Source organism: Salvelinus sp. IW2-2015, linkage group LG22 (assembly GCF_002910315.2).
Source record: "Salvelinus sp. IW2-2015 linkage group LG22, ASM291031v2, whole genome shotgun sequence".
NCBI classification, from domain to species: Eukaryota; Metazoa; Chordata; class Actinopteri; order Salmoniformes; family Salmonidae; genus Salvelinus; species Salvelinus sp. IW2-2015.
Genome location: NC_036862.1, coordinates 18,673,063 through 18,696,865, shown reverse-complemented (window position 1 = coordinate 18,696,865; position 23,803 = coordinate 18,673,063). Strand labels below are relative to the sequence as shown.

The following is a 23,803-nucleotide window of genomic DNA, read 5'->3' as shown; positions in this document are numbered from 1 at the left end:
ACACAATGGTATATTTAGAGGCTACCAGGACAAGTTATTGAAGCAGTCTCCTCTGTCAAGCAAGAAGACATTTTATGGACACAACTTTCTTTMTTTCTTTCTTTCACACCTCACCTTCTTTCAGTCTGATATGGTACAGATATTATCGGGATCTTTAAAAAAATAATTGTTCGACTTTGAGGGAGGATGAGAATTTATTTTGTTAAGACTATTGTGTTTAGTCTGAGCCTAAACAGAATCAAATGATTCACACTTGAATTTATTCACATCCATACACGCTCAAGCCTTCCAAGGACTAAGAATTGCTGCATTGACCAGAGAAAGAAAATTAACAAAAGCTATGGAGAACTCAACCCAAGTCAAGTTCTTTTATCTATTTGGCTTACAGGAGACATTTAACAACAAATCAGTATATTTTATCTTGTCTCTTATCACATACCTTCTAATCTCACTGGGTGAAATCTGACTCTGATCATAACAATCATTCAGGAGAAAGGCCTCCATGAGCCCATGTTATCTTTCTGTGTAATCTATGTATCAATGGATTGTATGGAAACTGCTGGTTTCTACCCCAGGTTGTTACTGGACCTTCAGTCAGATGTTCAGGTGATACTTTATGGTGGATGTTTGACTCAAGCCTATGTAATATACACATCTGTCATGTGTGAAATGTCACTCTCTAACAGTGATGTCTTACGACAGGTATGTGGCAATATGCAACCACTACTATATCATACCATTGTGTCATCTTTAACTGTTAGAAAGTTACTCTTATTTCTTGGTGTTATTCTTTAGTTACAGACTCATAGGACTTAGTTTAGCCGTCAGACTTCCTTTGTGTGGATCTCGCATTGATAAGATCTTCTGTGACATTCCGTCTATACTGAAACATGCATGTTTACCCATTACCATCAATCAGATTTGGAGCAAATGCCCAGTAGTGGTTCATGTTTTACAGTTACTTTTCATTGTATTTTCTTACTGTCAGATTGTAAGGACTTGTGTAAAGTCAGCTAAGGGAAGGATTAAGTTCACACAGACATGTGTGCCACATTTATTAACAATAGTTATTTTATCACGGTGACCCTGTTTGACAATTTGCAAGGGTGGAATAATGTAAATATTACTCTAAATATGCGTAATGCAATGGCCGTACAATTCCTTGTTATACCACCTGTCTTTAACCCTCTCATATATGGACTTAACCTCCAGCAGATTCGAAGGGCAGTTTTTCTAAAGTGTAATACACATAAAATCTTGGATATAAGATGTTAGTACATCTTAAGCAACAGGGAGACTTACTGATATCAGAAGTCAACAAAATGAAGGTAAATCTGCCAAAACTGTTGCAAGGTTAAATGGCCCCTAATTTGTTGATGTCTATCGCCCTCTTCTGGGAAAATGATTTACAAATTTCCAAGAATAGAGTAATTGAGCACACCTCCTGAGCAGGAAAATGCTTCCTTGCATCCCAAATGGCACCCTATTCCCTTTATGGTGCACTACTTTTGACCAGAACCAAAGTAGTGCACTATTAAGGAAATGGGGTCCAATGGATAGCACAAATATGTGACTCCTTATGCAGTTAAGAACTTTTTAAAGAAGAACAGCAAGATGCAAAGCTACTCCTTCGATGTATATTTTCCCCACTGGGTGCTTTATTCATAATACTGTTAACAAAAATTATTATGTCATTAATGCTTGTGGTTACAATACAGTAAATATATTGATTCTTTTAGGTTACTGAGTTGTGATAATGTATATATGTGCTTATAAACAGGCGTCCTCAGTGTATCTCTCAAAATATATGTGTGTTCACAACCACTTTGGAGGGCAATTCATTGTTTAATTGGTGCAATAACACAAGTATGCATGAAACTAGAAAGTAAGGTTGAATGTAGGCTACACATTTGGATGATTATAAATGGCATTAACAAGATACAAATAATACTGAACAGAAATATCACATTTTGAATTCCCATTTAATTTATTTACTAGATGTAGATTTTTCTCCAGCGTATAACTATTCTATATTAATATTCTGACAAAATAATTGCCTATGTTCATATTCTGACAATTTGAAATCATGTATTTTGACTGTCTTCTGTGGTATTAATATACAATTTATTGGAGCAGTATCCTGTGTCAAGCAAGAAACATTTCACAGGCACAAGTTTCTTTATATCTTCACACCTCAGAAGTCTGATAATATATATTATCGGGATATTTTATTTTTAAGAATAAGAGTTTGATGGAGGATATGAATTTGTTTTGTTAGAAGTATTGTGGACACATAATCAAATAATTCACACACATACATTCCCCTCCATACACACTCAATCCTTGTAAGGACTAAGAATTGCTGCATTGACCAGAGGAAGAAAATTAGCAAAAGCTATGGAGACTCAACCCAAGTCAAGTTTTTTTATCTCTTTGGCTTACAGGAGACATTTACAAACAAATCAGTATATTTTATTGTCTCTTATCACATACCTCTTCCATCATCACTGTGAATCTGACTCTGATCATAACAATCATTCAGGAGAAAGGCCTCCATGATCCCATGTATATCTTTCTGTGTAGTCTATGTGTCAATGGATTGTATGGAACTGCTGGTTTACCCCAAGTTGTTACTGGACCTTCAGTCAGATGTTCAGGTGATATCTTATGGTGGATGTTTGACTCAAGCCTATGTAATATACACATCTGGTAATGTGTGAACTTTCTACTCTAACAGTGATGTCTTACGACAGGTATGTGGCAATATGCAGACCACTACTATACCATACCATTGTGACATCTTTAACTGTTAGAAAGTTACTCTTATTTTCTTGGTGTTATTCTTTATTTATATCACTCATAGCAGTTAGTTTAACTGCCAGACTACCTTTGTGTGGATCTCACATTGATAAAATATTCTGTGACAATGTGTCTATAGTAAACCATTCATGTTTACCCATAACCATCAATCATATTTTGAGCTTTTGTATAATAGTGGTACATGTTTTACAGATACTTCTCATTGCATTTTCGTACTATCAGATTGTAAGGACTTGTGTAAAGTCAGCTAAGGGAAGGATTAAATTCACACAGACATATGTGCCACATTTATTGACAATGGTTATTTTCATCACAGTGACCCTTTTTGACACTTTGCAAGGATGGAATAGTAATGTAAATATTACGCTAAATATGCGTAATGCAATGGCTGTACAATTCCTTGTTATACCACCTGTCTTAAACCCTGTCATATATGGACTTAACCTCCAGAAAATTCGAAGGGCAGTTTTTATAAAGTGAAATAGACATAAAAGCATTGACGTGAGAGGTTAGTTACATGATCTTACACAACAGGGAGACTTCCTGATTGATATCAGAAGTCAACAAAAATAAAGTTAAAATCTGGCWAAACTGTTGCAAGGTTAAATGGTCCCTTATTTGTTTTATCTATCGCCCTCCTCTGGGAAAATGATTTACAAATATTCCAAGAATAGAGTAATTGTAGCAAATCAAAATGTATTGCTCACATTCACATATTTAGCAKATGTTATTGCTGGTGTAGAAAAATGCTTGTGTTCCTAGCTCCAATAGTGCAGTAATATCTAACAATACACACAAATCTAAAATAATAAAATAATGGAATAAAGAAATACAGAAATATTAGGACGAGCAATGTCAGTGTCTGGAGCATAAATATATATGATTTATACAGTGCATTTGGAAAGTATTCAGACCCCTTCCCYTTTTCCACATTTTGTTATGTTACAGCCTTATTATAAAATGGATTTTTCTTTCAATCTACACACAATTCTCCATAATAACAAAGCGACAACAGTTTGAGGGAAACATGAACGGAGCAAATTAGAGAGAGATCCTTGATGAAAACCTACTCAGACTTGGGCGAAGGTTCACCTTTCAACAGGACAACGACACTAAGCACACAGCCAAGACAGTGCAGGAGTGACTTTGGGACAAGGAGTGACTTCTGGGCCACTCAATGTCCTTGAGTGGCCCAGCCAGAGCCCGGACTTGAACCCGATCTAACATCTCTGGAGAGACCTGAAAGTACCTGTGCAGCGACGCTCCCAACCTGAGAAGAATGGGAGAATCTCCCCAAATACAGCTGTGCCAAGCTGCATGCGTCATACCAAAGAAGACTCGAGGCTGTAATCGCTGTCAAAGGTGTTTCAACAAAGTACTGAGTAAACGGTCTGAATACTTATGTGAATGTGATATTTCCGTTTATTTTTTTATGTATATATACACTACCGGTCAAAAGTTTTAGAACACCTACTCATTCAAGTGTTTTTACTTTATTTTTACAATTTTCTATATTGTATAATAATAGTGAAGACATCAAAACAATGAAATAACACATATGGAATCATGTAGTAACCAAAAAAGTGTTAAACCAATCTAAATATATTTAAACCCTTGAATGAGTAGGTGTGTCCAAACTTTTGACTGGTTCTGTATATCACCCTCTTCTGGTAAAGTGATTCACAAATATATCAAGAATAGATGAATTGTAACACACTTCTTGAGCAGGAAAATGCTTGGGATACGTCCCAAATTGCTCCCTATTCCCTATTTAGTGCACTATTTCTGACCAGAGCCAAAGTAGTGCACTATAAAGGGAAAAAGGTTGCAATCAATAGTGCAATTTTGTGACTCCTTATGGAGGTATTTACTTTCCAATGAAGAACAACAATATGCAACGCTACTCTTCAATACACACACTACATAATCAAAAGTATGTGGACATCTGTTCGTCGAACATCTCATTCAAAATCAAGGACATTAACATGGAGTTTCTCATCCCTTTGCTGCTATAACAGCCTCCACCCTTCTGGGAAGGCTTTCCACTAGCTGTTGGAACATTGCTGCGGGGACTTCCATTCAGCCACAAGAGCATGAGTGAGGTCGGGCACTGATGTTGGGCGATTAGGCCTGGCTCGCAGTCGGCATTCCAATTCATCACAAAGTTGTTCAATGGGGACAGGGTTCTATGCAGGCCAGTCAAGTTCTTCCACACCGATCTCGACGAACAATTTTAGTATGGACATTGTATTGTGCACAGGGGTGTTGTTCTCCCGTGTGGCGCAGTGGGATAAGACACTGCATCTCAGTGCAAAAGTGGTCACTGCAGTACCTGGTTCAAATCCAGGCTGCTTTACATCTGGCTGTGATTGGGAGTCCAATAGGGCGGTGCACAGTTGGCCCAGCATTGTCCGTGTTTGGCCGGGCTATGCCATCATTGTAAATAAGAATTTGGTCTTAACTGACTTTGCTAGYTAAATAAAATAAATATATATTTTTTTAAATTAACTTTCATGCTGAATTAGGAAAGGGCCTTCCCCAAACTGTTGCCACAAAGATGGATGTAAAGAATAATCTAGAATGTCATTGTATGCTGTAGCGTTAATATTTCCCTTCACTGGAACTAAGGGGCCTAGCCTGAACCATGAAAAACAGCCCCAGACCATTATTCCTCCTCCACCAAACTTTACATTTGGCACTCTGCATTCGGGCATCCACTAAACCCAGAATCGTCCTTCGGACTGCCAGATGGTGAAGCATGATTCATCACTCCAGAGAATGCGTTTCCACTGCTCCAGAGTCCAATGGTAGAGAGCTTAACACAACTCAAGCCATTGCGCAGTGTAATCTTAAGCTTGTATGCGGCTGCTCGGCCATGGAAACCCATTTAAYGAAGCTCCCAACTAAGCTATTGTGCTGACGTTGCTTCCAGAGGCAGTTAGGAACTCAGTAGTGAGTGTTGCAACCGAGGACAGACTATTTTTACTCGCTACGGGCTGCAGCACTCTGCGGTCCCGTTCTGTGGGCTTTAGTGACCGACCACTTTATAGCTGAGCCGTTGTTGCTCCTGGACGTTTCCAATTCACAAGAACAGCACTTACAGCTGACTGGGGAAGCTCTAGCAGGGCAGAAATTTGACAAACTGACGTGTTGGAAAGGTGGCATCCTATGATGGTGCCACGTTGAAGTCACTGAGCTCTTCAGTAAGGCCATTCTACTGCCAATGTTTGTCTATGGAGATTGAATGGCTGTGTGCTCGATTTTATACACCTGTCAGAAATGGGTGTGACTGAAATAGCCGAATACATTAATTTGAAGGGGTGTCCACATACCTTTGTATATATAGTGTATTTTCCCCCACTGGTGCTTTATTCTAAATACTCTGAAAAGAAAATGATGTATAAAGTGCTTGTGGTAACAGTACTATAAAATCATTTACATTTTAGGGGGTTGTAGAGTTATAACGTATCAATGTTCTTAAGCAGGCCTCTTCCTCAGTGTATTTCTCAAAATAAATGGATCATCACAACCGCTTTTGAAGGCAATTCMTTATTTCATTAATGCAATAACAAGAATATGTATGTAACAAGAAAGCATGGTTGAATGTAACCTACACATTTTTTTGTGATATAAATTGCATAAATAAGATACAAGAATACTGAACAGAAATATCTTATTCAGAATTTCTATTTAATTGAATCATGACACAAACGTTTCTCAAATTTGAACATATATTCTCTATTCATATTCTGACAAAAGGATTGTCTATAATAGCATTCTGACAATTCAAAATTATGTATTTGTACTGTCTTATAGGCTGTGTATAGCTTCAGTTAGTAACAGTAACAGAAACAGAGAAACTTCCAAATATGAAGGACTAACCTCAAAATAGGCGGAGTCAAATGATTTACACTTGTGATTGGATAAACCTTGCATTTTGAGTTGGATTGACATATTGACTAGCCAACCATTGATTGTAGCTTTTCTGTTCCTTCCCTCTGTGATGAAGTAGTGTTATGATTTTTCTATTAGATTAGGAGGACAAAAAATATCCTACTATACAGATCTACTGTAAGGTTTTGGGTGTAGCTGGTGCAGAGGAGTCAGGCGCAGGACAGCAGAGATGAGTAAAACAAAGAACTAATATCAAGCCCACAAACATCGGACCGAACTTACAATAAAACAATCACTCACAAAAACCATGGGGGAAACAGAGGTTTAAAAAATGAACGTGTAATTGGGGAATTGAAACCAGGTATGTAAAAAAAAGACAGAACAAATGGAAAATTAAAAGTGGATCGGCGATGGCTAGAAGGCCGGTGACTTTGACCGAACGCCGCCCGAACAAAAGAGGGACCGACTTTGGCGGAAGTCGTGACAGTACCCCGTTTACCGGGGACGACCCGGTAAACACCACTTGGTATAGAGGTCCTGGATGGCAGGAAGCTTGGCCCCAGTGATGTACTGGGCCATACGCACTACCCTCTGTAGTGGCTTGCGGTCGGAGGCCGAGCAGTTGCCATACCAGGCAGTGATGCAACCAGTCAGGATGCTCTCGATGGTGCAGCTGTAGAACCTTTTGAGGATCTGAGGAGCCATGCCAAATCTTTTCAGTCTTCTAAGGGGGAATAGTTTTGTCGTGCCCTCTTCACGACTGTCTTGGTGTGTTTGGACCATGATAGTTTGTTGGTGATGTGGACACCAAGGACCTTGAAGCTCTCAACCTGCTCCACTACAGCCCCGTCGATCAGAATGGGGGCGTGTTCGGTCCTCCTTTTCCTGTAGTCCACAATCATCTCCTTTGTCTTGATCAAGTTGAGGGAGAGGTTGTTGTTCTGGCACCACCCCTCCTTTTGTGGCATTGTAATCCATTATGATTTCTGATTTTTGATGTTCCTGGCCACAGATTCTCCCATCCCTATGCAGCGTACTCATGAGTCCCAGATTTTTGCCTTTCTTTGGCACGTAGGACACAAGGGAAGTGTCGGCCGTGAACACAAACTTAGAGGAATTGATAGGCCTGTTCCGTGTATTCAACAGCTGAGGTGGGAGCTCTAGTTTGGTTTTTCATACTGTTCCTACCATCGTCAGCTTCCTCTTGAGGAGCTCCTGTCCCAGCTTGTGAGAAGTAAAAAAAGTTATCACAGGTGATGTTGTGGCCACGGAGTCACTGTAACACATCCAGGACAACCCACATCCCTTGGTTCTCCTCAGGGACTCCTCCAACTGGCTTCCCCGTATACACTTGCAAGTGCCATGTATATGATGAAGCAGCATCACAGGCAGCCCAGATCTTGAGTCCATATTTTGCGGGTTTAGACGGTATGTACTGCCTGAAGGGGCAGCGGCCCCTAAATGGCATAAGCTGCTCATCAACAGTAACGTTAGGGCCCAGGGTTGTAAAACAGGGGAAGGTGGTCCCCCCACTTGTCCCACACTGACCTGATTACAGCTAGCTTGTCTCTCTGCCGCCGAGCTGGTATGCTGTCTCAGTTATCGAAGCAGATAATCCTGGAAATAATGTGGAAGTTTTCTAGAGACGTTTTTACACTGAAAAATTATCTGCCAGTTTCTGCATCCCACATGGATCCTGTGGATTCCCCATTGGATCCGAAAACACCAAAAAGGATGCAAAACCCAAAGTATGCATGAAAATGAGTTTGGTCCATCACCTTCCATCTCTCTCCAAAAACACGCCCTCCAAATTAGTGCAGTCCAGAATGATTTTCTGGATGGTGTCTGGGATGACCAGTTCAAAAAAATACTTTATGTCCTTCACATGAGTAACCGCGATCCGCGTCGGCCCTGGTTGCATCTTTATGACATTGGCAGCCTTGCAGGGTGGCTCATTCCTTGGGAAAGAAGACAATTTTTTCTCATCCATATTTCTCCTCCTGCAGGCTGCTGATGAGCTGGTTGCTGATGGGCTGGTCCTGGGGCTAGCTGAGGGTCAATCTCATCCTCTTCTTCCAATTCAATGACAGACTCCGAATTAACAGAGACATAATCCTCATATTCTGAAAATTCTTCATCTTCCAAAGCGGAAGACGCTCCTTCAACATTCGCTTCTCTCTCTGCAAAAATTATTTATTAGGCCCTCTGAACAGAAATGCTGATTGATTGTGGTAAGGAGCCACACATGCAAATCTATGTATTTGTTGTGTCCCTCCCCCAATTTGCACAGCTGGGGTAGAGTGTGGGAAAATACAGAAATTTTTACAACGTATCGAAATAATGTTGTTTCACACACTACAAAGGGTAAAGAGTGCGAGAAAAGCGTGAGACAGGCAGACAGGGAGGGAGACAGACAAGTTCTTGGTGCTTTGTTGAAACAGCAGGCCCAGGGAGGAGGAAGACAGAGTAAAAGCACACAGCAAGCCTTTTTGTTTAATTTTCACTTGTTTTCACCTACACACACACTTTTCCACACTTTTATTACCCTCGGGTGGACCCGAACACCACATATGTAATATAAATGTGTAGGGGGGTGCACAGTGTACACTCAATGTAAATGTGTTATTTGACATGTTCTTCACAGAAAATGAGCCAAGGCCAGTGAGTATCAGGATGAAATGTTTCTTTTGTTTTCTTTTAGTAAACATTGAAAATGGGTCCCACAGACCCGAACACCACACAAGGGTTAAGTAAATATTAAGGCTATGTGAGAGGTAATAGATTTCGGTTTCATTTAACCCATCTGAACAGTAGGCTACAGTTATCTTGACGTGTCATAGGTCTATTTGAAGTCCCCATCTTGTGACTGTCAAATTTGTATATCGCCTCACAATCCTTACACATAACATAGTTGACACTGCTATTATCCTCTTTTACCACTTCACCAAATCTTTTAAGGTAGGCTTTTGTTTTCTATTTCCTCACTTTAAACCCACCTGCCCACTGATATAACCGCAGGGAATGAGTCAACCTGCACATCACTAACACACACACACACACACACACACACACACACACACACACACACCACACACACACACACACACACACACACACACACACACACACACACACACACACACACACACACAACACACACACACACACACACACACACATACGCATACAACACACACTCACACACACTCTATTATCAATTTAACTGATCCAGATTAAATGAAGATGAGGATGGACCTTGCAAAACAACCTGGTCCAGGGCCGGCTCTTGCCTTTTGGGGGCCCTAAGCGGGATTGGGCAGCGGAGAGAAAATATTGCAGGCCATTTATGTCACTGATTAGCTGAGCCGGAACTGCACTAACCTAACCACCCATGGGACACTGAGAGTCACACCATGACAATTTAATTATTTGTGTCATTGGAGTTCAAGTGAACACACTGCTGTATACTGGGTTTTTTCTGCCTTTAAAAAAGGTATAAAAGCTCAGTGATGTGATAGTAGTTTAGTGTGGAATAGCCCACTGACACAGAACATACAGTAGATCTATGTCCACACAACGGCAGTCTGGAGAAATATACCAGGTGATCTAGACTTAAATCCTGTTTTAAAAGATATACGTATATGTACGTATTTTTATTGATGTTTTGTCTCTTTATTCAGACAGTAAGGAAATTAAAGGGGGAGACAGGCAAGTGGGAGAATCAGTGAGAAAGGTGGACACAGGGATTTAATCCTGGTCTCTGGTGAGTTATATGTGACTTATGCCAGGGAGAATTACCACACCACAGCTCTGCAAGACTAGCATCCTGTTTGATTCTCACATTATAATTGGAGTGTATGCAAGTTTAACAGTAAAGCAAAAAATTGTAAGCTGAGAGTGTGTCAATTGTATTTGTTATTCAAAAAATGAATATTATTGAACTTACACGATGAATGATGTTTGCAGTATGTTCTACTCAATGTCCATTACAACCACAGGTAACAATGTTTTTCCATGGAATCACTTTGAAGAGTAATGCTGTGGCAAAAATGCAATGAGTCTTGATAAGCAATTATGAGATGTCAATAAGAGATAGATTGTTTCACCTGATAGACACTGTTATACTTGTCTTGTGAACTAACTATATCTCCAAATACTTCTATAGGTACTATTGGGAAAATGATGAACTCAACACAATTCACGTCATTTATACTAGCTGGATATAGTGATAGCGGACACTTAAAGTACTTGTATTTCATTATAATAACTGTGTTATACGTCTCCATAGTTATGGTGAACACAGTGCTTATTGTGGTTATATGTATGGAGAGAAGCCTTCATGAACCAATGTATCTGTTTCTGTGCAGTTTGTTTGTAAATGACTTGTATGGGAGCACTGGTTTGTTTCCTGCTCTCATGACTCATTTGGTTTCAGATGACCATACAGTTTCCACTGTGTACTGTTACCTACAGATATTTGTCTTGTACACATATGGAWCTAYTGAATTCAKCAATTTAGCAGTCATGKCCTACGACAGGTACCTTGCTATATGTTATCCACTACAGTATAACGTCATCATGACACCCARCARGGTGTGTATTTTAATTTGTGTAATATGGTTGTACWCTTTTGKAAAATTCASCATAMWACTGTCTTTAACTATTCGTTTGCGATTGTGTGGRAACRTYATRGACAAAGTGTATTGTGACAACTACCTGGTAGTAAAACTTGCCTGTTCAACTTCAGACACGACAGTTAATAACATCTATGGACTCWRYRGTATTGTTWTGWCTGTCGCTGTCCCTTTAATTACTATTGTGTTCTCGTATATTAAGATTCTGACTATTTGTTTGAAATCTTCCATCGAGACCAGACAGAAAGCTTTCAGAACCTGTACTCCTCATCTGGCCTCGCTGCTCAACTTCTCTTTCGGCTGTTTGTTAAATCTGCTCCAGAGTAGATTTGAAAAGTCTATGAGAAATGTTCCAACTGTACTTCACACTATTTTATCAGTGTACTATCTGATGTGCCAGCCACTTTTAAATCCTATTGTGTATGGAGTTAGGATGGCTAAAATCAGACAGGCTTGTAAAAACATACTACCTGTAGGTATGTACCCTAAAACATAAGCTAAACATTAGTGTGACCTTTTCTGTCCTGATTGTTAGATTTTTGTGATGTTGACTTGTGTTTTGTTACAGATAGGCTAGTCGCAATAATGAATGGGGGTGAGGGTGGTAAATGTAAAACATTGAAATATTGTCATATAAATCAAATAAAAACAGGAGAAGTTCATGACTTTGAATTTCTTTCTTAAATTGAAGTATCTAAGGCTGCATTTAAGGCTGATCTTTATTATTGGCAAAATATCTGATCTGGTTGGTCAAAAGACAAATTATTGGCAAATTATCAGAATTAGACTACCTGTGTAAACACAGCCAAATAAATCAAGATATGCAAAACTGTCTGGATCAATCAACAACAGTGAATAAATTGCTGTAAATGTGTGAAAGGTTAGCCCACCATTAGATCCATCAGTAATGGAAAAAGGGCCCAGTAGGTACATGATCGTTTGATGTTTCCAGAGAGAAATCTTGGGAAATACTTTAGCATGAAAACAAACCATATTCTGTCTGGACCAGATACCTTTATTGAGATAAAATGTATCTTGTTTTTCCGGGGTCACTGTGAGATATGTTTGACCTACAGAATGTAACAATCCAAATAGACACGTTTGTTATTGTACTCCATCCACACTTTACCATGGGGAAAGCAGAAGCCAATAATAATTAGGTACCATGTCATTAGTCCACTCTATCACCTCGTTCCCTGGGAACCAATTAATGCAGCTAGTAACCTGTAGAGACCTGAGGGGCTCCTGTAGAGTCCCGGCTGGTCTTGACTGCATCCCAAATGGTACCCTATTCAACTCTGGACCTCGGAGCCACTTCCACTGCTTTTTTACATTGGTCCCCTCTAATCAGGGACTAATTATCAGATCCTGTAGGACAAAAAATAAAAGCAGCAGGACCCGGACTTCGTAGGGTAAGAGTTTAATACCCCTGATATTGGGAATAGGATGCAATATTTTGGGGAAAAGTGTACTGTAGGCTTAAGGAAGCCCAGAGAGAAAATAAGGGTCCTCACTTTTACCTGAACAGAAAAAGCTCTGGGCCTAGGTTCTAGACTATAGCTAGGACTTAGCGTCCTGAGTTATTCTCTGTTTTCCCTGGTTAGATCAACTACAGAGCCCTAACTACATGGCCTGGGTACCAGTCTGTTTGTGCTAACATTCAACTCGTTGTCATATCATACATGACAAGGAGTTGGAATGATAGCACAAACAGATCTGGGGCCAGGCTACCAACAATGACCTCTCCTCAGACTGTTGTGTTACACCCTCATTCAGACTGAAACTAACAAGGTAGCCTGTCAACAATATCCAAGATACCTGCCAGTGGTTGGTCCAGGACTATACTTAATCTGGGTCTGGGAAACCATCCCTTTGTCAGAGGCTTTCAATTGGTTTCACTTTTTTTTTTTTTTTATTGAACATTTATTTAACTAGGCAAGTCAGTTAAGAACAAATTCTTATTTTGAATGATGGCCTACCGGGTAACAGTGGGTTAACTGCCTTGTTCAGAGGGATAGATTTTTACCTTGTCAGCTCAGGGATTTGATCCAGCAACCTTTCTGTTACTGGCCCAATGCTCTAACCACTATGCTACCTGCCACCCCACTAAACTGTGTCTTCATTGTACATGGTGCACATAAATAAGAGATCTGATATTCAGAGGTGTGGACTCGAGTCACATGACTTGGACTCGAGTCAGACTCGAGTCACAAATATGATGTCTTGCAACTCAATTTTGACTTTAACACCAATGACTCGTGACTTGACTTGGACTTGAGCCTTATGACTCGACCTGACTTGATACCCTCCCCAAGCCCAAATATTWAAAATTATGCTATTAAAAATGTGTGAAGCGCATCAACTCTTCATTTAACGGATTACAGTTTGAATCGGACAGCAGCCAATCAAATTGTGCCAGCTGAGAAAAAGTTGTAAGTGGCAGTGCAGAGGAACGTCGGCGGGTGAATTCAGATGGAGCCCTTGGAAAGATGATACGCAAAATTATAATTTTGGGATATAAAGACGACGCTGTATCAACAAAAAACGGATTGCAATTTGCAAAACATGCGGGAAGAAAATTACAGAGGGAGGCGCATCAATTTCCAACTTTGTTTGACATTTGAAGCTGCACGAAGAACGGTAATTCAGTTATATATTTTTTTACTTTACTAGTGTATCATGTAGGCTAACGTAACGTTAAATCAATGAGCCTCCATACAGTCAGTCAGTGCGGGAACGTGATCGTTGCACCCAAGATTGAGCTACAACTGGCTAGGCAGTCGGTAGCCTAAATCCTGCCTGATGTTACTGCTGTTCCTAAAACCATTTGACCGATTCTAGCCTACTGTAACCACACAGATAGAGAGAGAGAGAGAGAGAGAGAGAGAGAGAGAGAGAGAGAGAGAGTGGGTGTGTGTGTGTGTGGTGTTGTGTGTGTGTGTGTGTGTGTGTTGTGTGTGTGTGTTGTGTGTGTGTGTGTGTGTGTGTGTGTGTGTGTGTGTGTGTGTGTGTGTGTGTGTGTGTGTGTGTGTGTGTGTGTGTGTGTTCCTCGATAGTCGATCACTATTGGGGGGGGGGATCTTTCTCATGACTATCCATGTATTTCCATGGAAATATAATGTTATTTGGAAAGTAATAAATATATAGATATTTTTAAAACATTCATGATTTGTTGTAAATGTAATATACTAACTATTACTCTTGTTAAAAATATGAAATGGTATTACATTTGGCGAAGAGCACATTATGACTTGTTTAGGACTCGAAACTCAAAGTTTAGGACTTGAGACTTGACTTGATACTTGACGGTCTTGACTTGAGACTTGACTCGGACTTGCCTGTCTTRACTTGGGACTTGAGTGCTAAGACTTGAGACTTACTTGTGACTTGTAAAACAATGACTTGGTCCCACCTCCGCTGATATTGTTGCCTGCCCAGCCTATTGGTGAGTTCCCATTCTACTTCTACATTGTAGAATGCCAGGCCAGAGTCCCCACACATATATTGTTTTAACAGGATCATAGGCCACTAACAAATGGATGTAGCCTGTTGCTACATCCATTTTTTGGACTTATAAATTAATCATTTATACCCATTGATTCTTAACCTCTTAAATGTAAAGTCCCAATATTTGGGGACCCTATTAGATTTTTTTATTCAATTCAGTCTGGTATGAGAACAGCAGCCCTATCTGAAGATGGCGCCGATAGCAGCCCTATTGAAGATGGCGCCGACAGAGATGGTCGCCTCGCTTCGCTTTCTTAGGAAACTATGCAGTATTTGTTTTTTTATGTATTATTTCTTACATTGTTACCCCAGGAACATTCCAGACAGCCTGAGACAACAACATTGATGTATACGCTGATTCGGTGAGCGAGTTAATTCGCAAGTGCATCGGTGATGTTGTACCCACGGTGACTATTAAAACCTTCCCCAACCAGAAACCGTGGATTGATGGCAGCATTCGCGCAAAACTGAAAGCGCGAACCACTGCTTTTAATCATGGCAAGGTGACTGGAAACATGACCGAATACAAACAGTGTAGCTATTCCCTCCACAAGGCAATCAAACAAATGAAGCGTCAGTATAGAGACAAAGTAGAGTCGCAGTTCAACGGCTCAGACACGAGACGTATGTGKCAGGGTCTACAGTCAATCACGGATTACAAAAATAAAACCAGCCCTGTCGCAGACACCGACGTCTTGCTCCCAGACAAATTAAACAACTTCTTTGCTCGCTTTGAGGACAATACAGTGCCACTGACACAACCTGCTACCAAAACCTGCGGGTTCTCCTTCACCGCGGCCAATGTGAGTAAAACATTTAAACGTGTTAACCCTCGCAAGGCTGCCGGCCCAGACGTCATCCCTGGCCGCGTCCTCAGAGCATGCGCAGACCAGCTGGCTGGTGTGTTTACGGACATATTCAATCAATCCCTATCCCAGTCTGATGTTCCCACATGCTTCAAGAGGGCCACCATTGTTCCTGTTCCCAAGAAAGCTAAGGTAACTGAGCTAAATGACTATCGCCCCGTAGCACTCACTTCCGTCATCATGAAGTGCTTTGAGAGACTAGTCAAGGATCATATCACCTCCACCCTACCTGACACCCTAGACCCACTTCAATTTGCTTACCGCCCCAATGGGTCCACAGACGACGCAATCGCAATCACACTGCACACTGCCCTAACCCATCTGGAAAAGAGGAATACCTATGTAAGAATGCTGTTCATCGATTACAACTCAGCATTTAATACCACAGTACCCTCCAAACTCATCATTAAGCTCGAGACCCTGGGTCTCGACCCCGCCCTGTGCAACTGGGTCCTGGACTTTCTGACGGGCCACCCCCAGGTGGTGAGGGTAGGAAACAACATCTCCACCCCGCTGATCCTCAACACTAGGGCCCCACAAGGGTGCCTTCTCAGCCCTCTCCTGTACTCCCTGTTCACCCATGACTGTGTGGCCATGCACGCCTCCATCTCAATCATCATGTTTGCAGACGACACTACAGTGGTAGGCCTGATTACCGACAACGACGAGACGGCCTACAGGGAGGAGGTGAGGGCCCTCGGAGTGTGGTGTCAGGAAAATAATCTCACACTCAAAGTCAACAAAACGAAGGAAGAAATTTGGCTTGTCACCGAAAACACTCACAAACTTTTACAGATGCACAATCGAGAGCATCCTGTCGGGCTGTATCACCGCCTGGTATGGCAACTGCTCCGCTCACAACTGTAAGGCGCATCACGCATCACCGGGGGCAAACTACCTGCCCTCCAGGACACCTACACCACCCGATGTCACAGGAAGGCCAAAAAGATCATCAAGGACAACAACCACCCAAGCCACTGCCTGTTCACCCCGCTATCATCCAGAAGGCACAGTACAAGTGCATCAAAGCAGGGACCGAGAGACTGAAAAACAGCTTCTATCTCAAGGCCATCAGACTGTTAAACAGCCATCACTAACATTGAGTGGCTGCTGCCAACATACTGACTCAATCTCTAGCCACTTTAATAATAAATAACTGGATGTAATATATGTATCACTAGTCACTTTAAACAATGGCACTTTATATAATGTTTACATACCCTACATTACTCATCTCATATGTATATACTGTACTGTATACCATCTACTGCATCTTGCCTATGCCGCACGGCCATCGCTCATCCATATATTTACGGTATGTTCTGGCCCGCCGACTAGCTACAAGCTGAGGAACAAATTGGCTGGAGTACAAACCTAGTCGCCAACCACTGTTGTATATTGTAAATTCAATCCCCTCCTTCACCACCACCACCATCATCATCATCAATCAGATCATTCAAACATGTGTGGATATAGGCCTAGTGATAAACTTGAAGAACTTAATGTTTTGTACACTCAGTGTATATTTAATGTATTACATGTATTACAGTCCTTTCAAAAATACATTTGAATCGTGTTTTAATGGGGGGGGATTTCCCTGCTCAATGTATTCAATGTATTCCATTTCAAATTTGGCTCCAATGCGGCTTTATACTATGACGCGTCTGACAGTTCCTTCTCTGTATGTTCCTAGCTGCCAACTAGCTAGCCATTTCACATTGTCTAGACATGCCCTGTTTAATCTTCTATTCTCTATTAATTCTCTATTAATTATTGTATTTATATAGAACTTAATAAACTAAGCTCCTCCCTTGATTTTTATACTTGTGATATTGAATTGGAAGAAATGCCTGCCATGGTGTGATACGCAAATAGTCACCAATACCTGGTGAAAATTAAAGATATTCTCAGAGTCAAGGAAACCATATAGAGAMAAACAGATCCCATGTGTAACACAGTGATGCCTTTCTTAAGCAGGTCATTATGGATTTTGTCTATGTGTGTCTGTGCCTGTGTGTGTGTGTGTGTGTGTGTGTGTGTCTCTTGACAGTCCCCGCTATTCCATAAGATGTATTTTTATCAGTTTTTTTATCTGATTCTATTGCTTGCATCAGTTACCTGATGTGGAATAGAGTTCCACGTAGCCATGGCTCTATGTAGTACTGTGCGCCTCCCATAGTCTGTTCTTGACTTGGGGATTGTGAAGAGACCTTTGGTGGCATGTCTTTTGGGGTATACATGGGTGTCCAAACTGTGTGCTAGTAATTTAAACAGACACCTCGGTGCATTCAGCATGTCAACACCTCTTACAAAAACAAGTAGTGATGAAGTCAATCTCTCTTCCACTTTGAGCCATGAGAGATTTACATGCATATTATTAACGTTAGCTCACCGTGTACATTTAAGGGCCAGCCGTGCTGCCCTGTTCTGAGCCAATTGTAATTTACCGAGATTAACCCATGTATCTGTTTCTATGTGCTTGGTTTGTTAATCAGTTGTATGGGAGCACTGGTTTGTTTCCTGTTCTCGTGTTTTACTTACTCTTTGACACATGATATCTCCCTTCTTTATTGTTATCTCCAGATGTATGTGTTGTACACATACGGTTTAACCGAATTTAGTTATTTAGTCTATTTGTTATCTTCTATGGTATAACAATATCATGACACCTAAAATAATTTGTGGCAATTTTGTGGTAACGTTCTAGACAGTGTATTGTGATAACTCYTTGGTAGTCAAGCTTGCCAAATACTACGCTGAATAACATATGGGGTCTTGTTGTCACTGTGCTTTCTTTTTCTTGTACTATATTTTCTACCATATACTCATATGTCAGAATTCTACAAATATGTTTTAAGTCTTAAAATGAGACTAAACAGAAACCATTTAACACATGTACACCACATATAGCCTCTTTGCTGAACTTCTCCATTGGCTGTTTTTTTGTGAATCTACAAGGCAGATATGATACTGCACATCGTCCACCTATACTTTACACTATTTAATTAGTTAAAATTCTGGTATGTCCACCACTTTTCAATCCTATTATGTATAGCATTAGGATAGTTAAAATCAGGCAAGCTTGTAAAAATGTAGTAGGCCTTTACCCTAAAACATAACCTGATTTGTTTATTTTTTAAATATTAAATTAGATGTTTTGTTACTTATAGTTGCTATAATTGACTGTACAAATGTGTGTGATTTTGGCAGGATTTTTTCTGTAGCCCAAAAAATGATTTAAAAAATCTAATCAAGTTCATTATGTATTGTGAAAGAGAATGTTTTGTGTCATATTAGGTATCTGATATTTATAATTCACCAATTTAAATATGGTGTTCCCCAAAGCTCTGGTCAAGGACCATTCTGGTTTTATACAGTTTTCAGTATTTGTGTGAGAAATTATATTCTGCTGGCAGATGGGAGTGAATAGAATAAAATGTGTTTCTGGACAAAGAACCACACCACACAGTGAGAGGACGTTTCTTTTTTTGCTGAGTTTATATATCAGGGTTTAAGACAGGTCTTAAAACAACGAATTGTGCGACCATTGCATTACAAATATTTAGTGTAATACTGACATTCCCATCCTACCCTTACAAAGTATCAAACAGGGTCACTGTGTTGAAAATAAACACTGTCAATAAATGTGGCACACATGTTTGTGAACTTAGTCCTTCCCTTAGCTGACTTTACACAAGTCCTTACAATCTGACAGTAAGAAAATACAATGAAAAGTATCTGTAAAACTTGAACTACTATTATACAAATGGCTCCATATTGTCACGCCCTGACCTTAGATATCCTTTTTATGTCTCTATTTTGGTTTGGTCAGGGCGTGAGTTGGGGTAGGCATTCTATGTTTTGTGTTCTATGTTGTCTATTTCTGTGTGTTTGGCCGGGTGTGGTTCTCAATCAGAAGCAGMTGTCTATCGTTGTCTCTGATTGAGAACCATACTTAGGTAGCCTTTCCCACCTGTGTTTTGTGGGTAGTTGTTTTCTGTATTGTTAGTTACCAGACAGAACTGTTCGTTTTCCTCTTTGTTATTTTGTGTTCTAGTGTTCTGATTTTAATAAATATCATGAACACGTCTCACGCTGCACTTTGGTACAGTCATTCACAGGAAGAGGATCGTTACACATACAGTAGGGAGAAGAAGTATTTGATACACTGACGATTTTGCAGGTTTTCCTACTTACAAAGCATGTAGAGGTCTGTAATTTTTTATCATAGGTACACTTCAACTGTGAGAGACGGAATCTAAAACAAAAATCCAGAAAATCACTATGATTTTTAAGTAATTAATTTGCATTTTATTGCATGACGTAAGTATTTGATCACCTACCAACAAGGAAGAATTCCGGCTCTCACAGACCTGTTTGTTTTTCTTTAAGAAGCCCTCCTGTTCTCCACTCATTACCTGTATTAACTGTAGGAAAACCTGCAAAATTGTCAGTGTATCAAATACTTGTTCTCCCCACTGTATATGATTGATGGTAATGGGTAAACATGAATACTTCACTATAGAAGGATTGCCACAGAATATTTTATCAACACGAGAGTCACAGAAAGCAAGTCTGACAGTTAAACAAATTGTTATGCGTGTTATAAATAACATTTTTAATTGGTGAATTATCAATATCAGATACCTAATATGACACAAAACATTCTGTGACAATACATAATAAAATAATCTTTGGGCTACATAGAAATTATGCCAAAATGACAGTAGTACACTATAAATGGAATAGGGTGCAATTGATAGTGCAATTTTGTGACTCCTTATGGAGTTATTAACTTTCCAAAGAAGAACAACAATATGCAACGCTACTCTTTCAATATACTGTATACACTACATGATCAAAGTGTGTGGACACCTGCTCGTCCAAAATCTCATTACAAAATCATGGACATTAATATGAAGTTGGTTTTCCCTTTGCTGCTATAACAGCCTCCACTCTTCTGGGAAGGCTTTCAACTAGATGTTGGAACATTGTTCCGGGGACTTGGGAAATTAGGTCAAGTGCCACAAAGAGGGACATAGGCAAATTACAGTTGGCCCAGAACAGAGCAGCACGGCTGGCCATTAAATGTACACGTAGAGCTAACATAAATAACATGCATGTCAATCTCTCCTGGCTCAAAGTAGAGGAGAGATTGACTGCATCACTATTTGTCTTTGTGAGAGGTATTGACATGTTGAAAGCACCGAGCTGTCTATTCAAACAACTAGCACAGAGCTCAGACACCCATGCATACCCCACAAAACATGCCATCAGGGGTCTCTTCACAGTCCCCAAGTCCAGAACAGACTCTGGGAAACGCACAGTACTACATTGTCATAAACATAGAATACATAGAATTTAAAAAATATATTATTTCGATATGTTTCTGCATTTCCGACATTTTGGTAGACTATTTGTTAACCAACTTGTCTATAATTAGATACATGCAGCTTCTCTTCTGTCGTCTGTTCCCTAGAAGACAAAATAAACCCTTGCTCTCCAGAATAATCTCATAAATCGATAGAATGAACGCTTCAATTTAGTTGACATCTGTAAAGTTTCCTCTGTCATCTCTGGTTCTTTCGCTGAGCCAAGACGTTTAGGGACCGGGGAGAAAATGCAATAACAAAAAACTGGAAAGATTTTCTGTGCAAACCTTCCAAATGACATCAGTTTGGCTGGTTATAAGGAAATAGAAAGCTTTGATAATGACACAACTAGTTTCTGATAAGATTTCAGTTTGGCTTGGATGCATATTTTATGTGGTTGAAATACTATCATCTTTTATGATGCTGATAAAGATAGCAGCTCTATACAGACGGTATCTAACTGACATTCATATTCTCTCAAGATGCTGAAAGAAAGAAATTATACAGTGGGGCAAAAAAGTATTTAGTCAGCCACCAATTGTGCAAGTTCTCCCACTTAAAAAGATGAGAGAGGCCTGTAATTTTCATCATAGGTACACTTCAACTATGACAGACAAAATGAGAAAAAAAAATCCAGAAAATCACATTGTAGGAGTTTTAATGAATTTATTTGCAAATTATGGTGGAAAATTAATATTTGGTCACCTACAAACAAGCAAGATTTCTGGCTCTCACAGACCTGTAATTCTTCTTTAAGAGGCTCCTCTGTCCTCCACTCGTTACCTGTATTAATGGCACCTGTTTGAACTTGTTATCAGTATAAAGACACTGTCCACAACCTCAAACAGTCACACTCCAAACTCCACTATGGCCAAGACCAAAGAGCTGTCAAAGGACACCAGAAACAAATGTAGACCTGCACCAGGCTGGGAAGACTGAATCTGCAATAGGTAAGCAGCTTGGTTTGAAGACACAACTGTGGGAGCAATTATTAGGAAATGGAAGACATAAAAGACCACTGATAATCTCCCTCGATCTGGGGCTCCACACAAGATCTCACCCTGTGGGGTCAAAATGATCACAAGAACGGTGAGCAAAAATCCCAGTACATGTCAGGCCCGTCTGAAGTTTGCTAGAGAGGATTTGGATGATCCAGAAAAAGATTGGAGAATGTCATATGGTCAGATGAACCAAAATAGAACTTTTTGGTAAAAATTCAACTCGTCGTGTTTGGAGGACAAAGAATGCTGAGTTGCATCCAAAGAACTACATACCTACTGTGAAGCATGGGGGTGGAAACATCATGCTTTGGGGCTGTTTTTCTGCAAAGGGACCAGGACGACTGATCCGTGTAAAGGACAGAATGAATGGGGCCATGTATCGTGAGATTTTGAGTGAAAACCTCCTTCCATCAGCAAGGGCATTGAAGATGAAACGTGGCTGGGTCTTTCAGCATGACAATGATCCCAAACACACACGCCCGGGCAACGAAGGAGTGGCTTCGTAAGAAGCATTCAAGGTCCTGGAGTGCCTAGCCAGTCTCCAGATCTCAACCCCATAGAAAATCTTTGGAGGGAGTTGAACAGCAACAGCCCCAAAACATCACTGCCTAGAGGAGATCTGCATGGAGAATGGGCCAAAATACCAGCAACAGTGTGTGAAAACCTTGTGAAGACTTACAGAAAACGTTTTGACCTCTGTCATTGCCAACAAAGGGTATATAACAAAGTATTGAGATAAACTTTTGTTATTGACCAAATAATTATTTTCCACCATAATTTGCAAATAAATTCATTAAAAATCCTACAATGTGATTTTCTGGAWTTTTTTTCTCATTTTGTCTGTCATAGTTGAAGTGTACCTATGATGAAAATTACAGGCCTCTCTCATCTTTTTAAGTGGGAGAACYTGCACAATTGGTGGCTGACTAAATACTTTTTTGCCCCACTGTATTTCTCCACTCCTGTTACCGAGTCCAAATTTTGCCTACATTTGGTGTATCATTTTACTGCATGAAATGCTTAATTCTGTAGGAGTTAATATTAAGGTTATGTGAGAGGTTCTACAACTACAGTCTGTGTCCAGATTTCAGTTTTCATTTAACCAATCTGAACAATAGGCTACAGTTCCCTCGACCTGCCATAGTTTGTATAGTGCCTCAATCATCACACATAACATAACTGACGCTCCTATAATAATTTTTTCTCTGCCCGTTCTCAAAAGCATTTGGTAATTGGCATGTAGGCTATTTGGCGCTCCTACAGTTTGGTTTGGCCCTAAAGCTTAGGCTTACACACTAATGTGATATAGCCTAAAAATAATGAAAGAAAAACCTCAATGTAGCCTATAGATAGATATAAATTGCACAGGAATTATAAATGTTTTGATGTTTTAAGGTAGGCTATTGTTTTCTATTTCCTCATTTTAAATCCGCCTGCCTCGCGGATATAGCTACAGGGACTGAAGCTAATGAGTCAACCTGCGCATCACTAACACACACACTCTCTCTCTATTATCGATGTAACTGCTCCAGATCAAATGAAAACGGGGATGAACCATGCAACACTCCCCGGTCCAGGGGGGACCTGGGAGCCTTTTGGATGACCTAAGGGGGATTTGGCAGCGGAGAGAAAATCGTGCAGGCTACGTATTTTTCTTATTGGCTGAGCCGGGACTGCACTAACCTAACCACCCATGGGACACTGAGAGT

At 40.2% G+C, this 23,803-nt stretch overlaps 1 protein-coding gene and 2 pseudogenes across 1 annotated transcript; all 3 read left to right on the top strand.

Moving 5' to 3' along the window:
- The first annotated feature begins 1,872 nt into the window (after positions 1-1,872).
- Positions 1,873-3,300, top strand: LOC111949790 (olfactory receptor 6N1-like; annotated as a pseudogene).
- A 7,593-nt stretch (positions 3,301-10,893) lies between these two features.
- LOC111949960 (olfactory receptor 11A1-like) lies at positions 10,894-11,844 on the top strand. The gene has a single exon (XM_023967316.2). It carries the CDS (start codon positions 10,894-10,896, stop codon positions 11,842-11,844), a length of 951 nt encoding a protein of 316 aa, XP_023823084.1.
- Positions 11,845-18,180: 6,336 nt separating this feature from the next.
- LOC111949788 (olfactory receptor 52L1-like) lies at positions 18,181-18,840 on the top strand (annotated as a pseudogene).
- Positions 18,841-23,803: the final 4,963 nt, after the last annotated feature.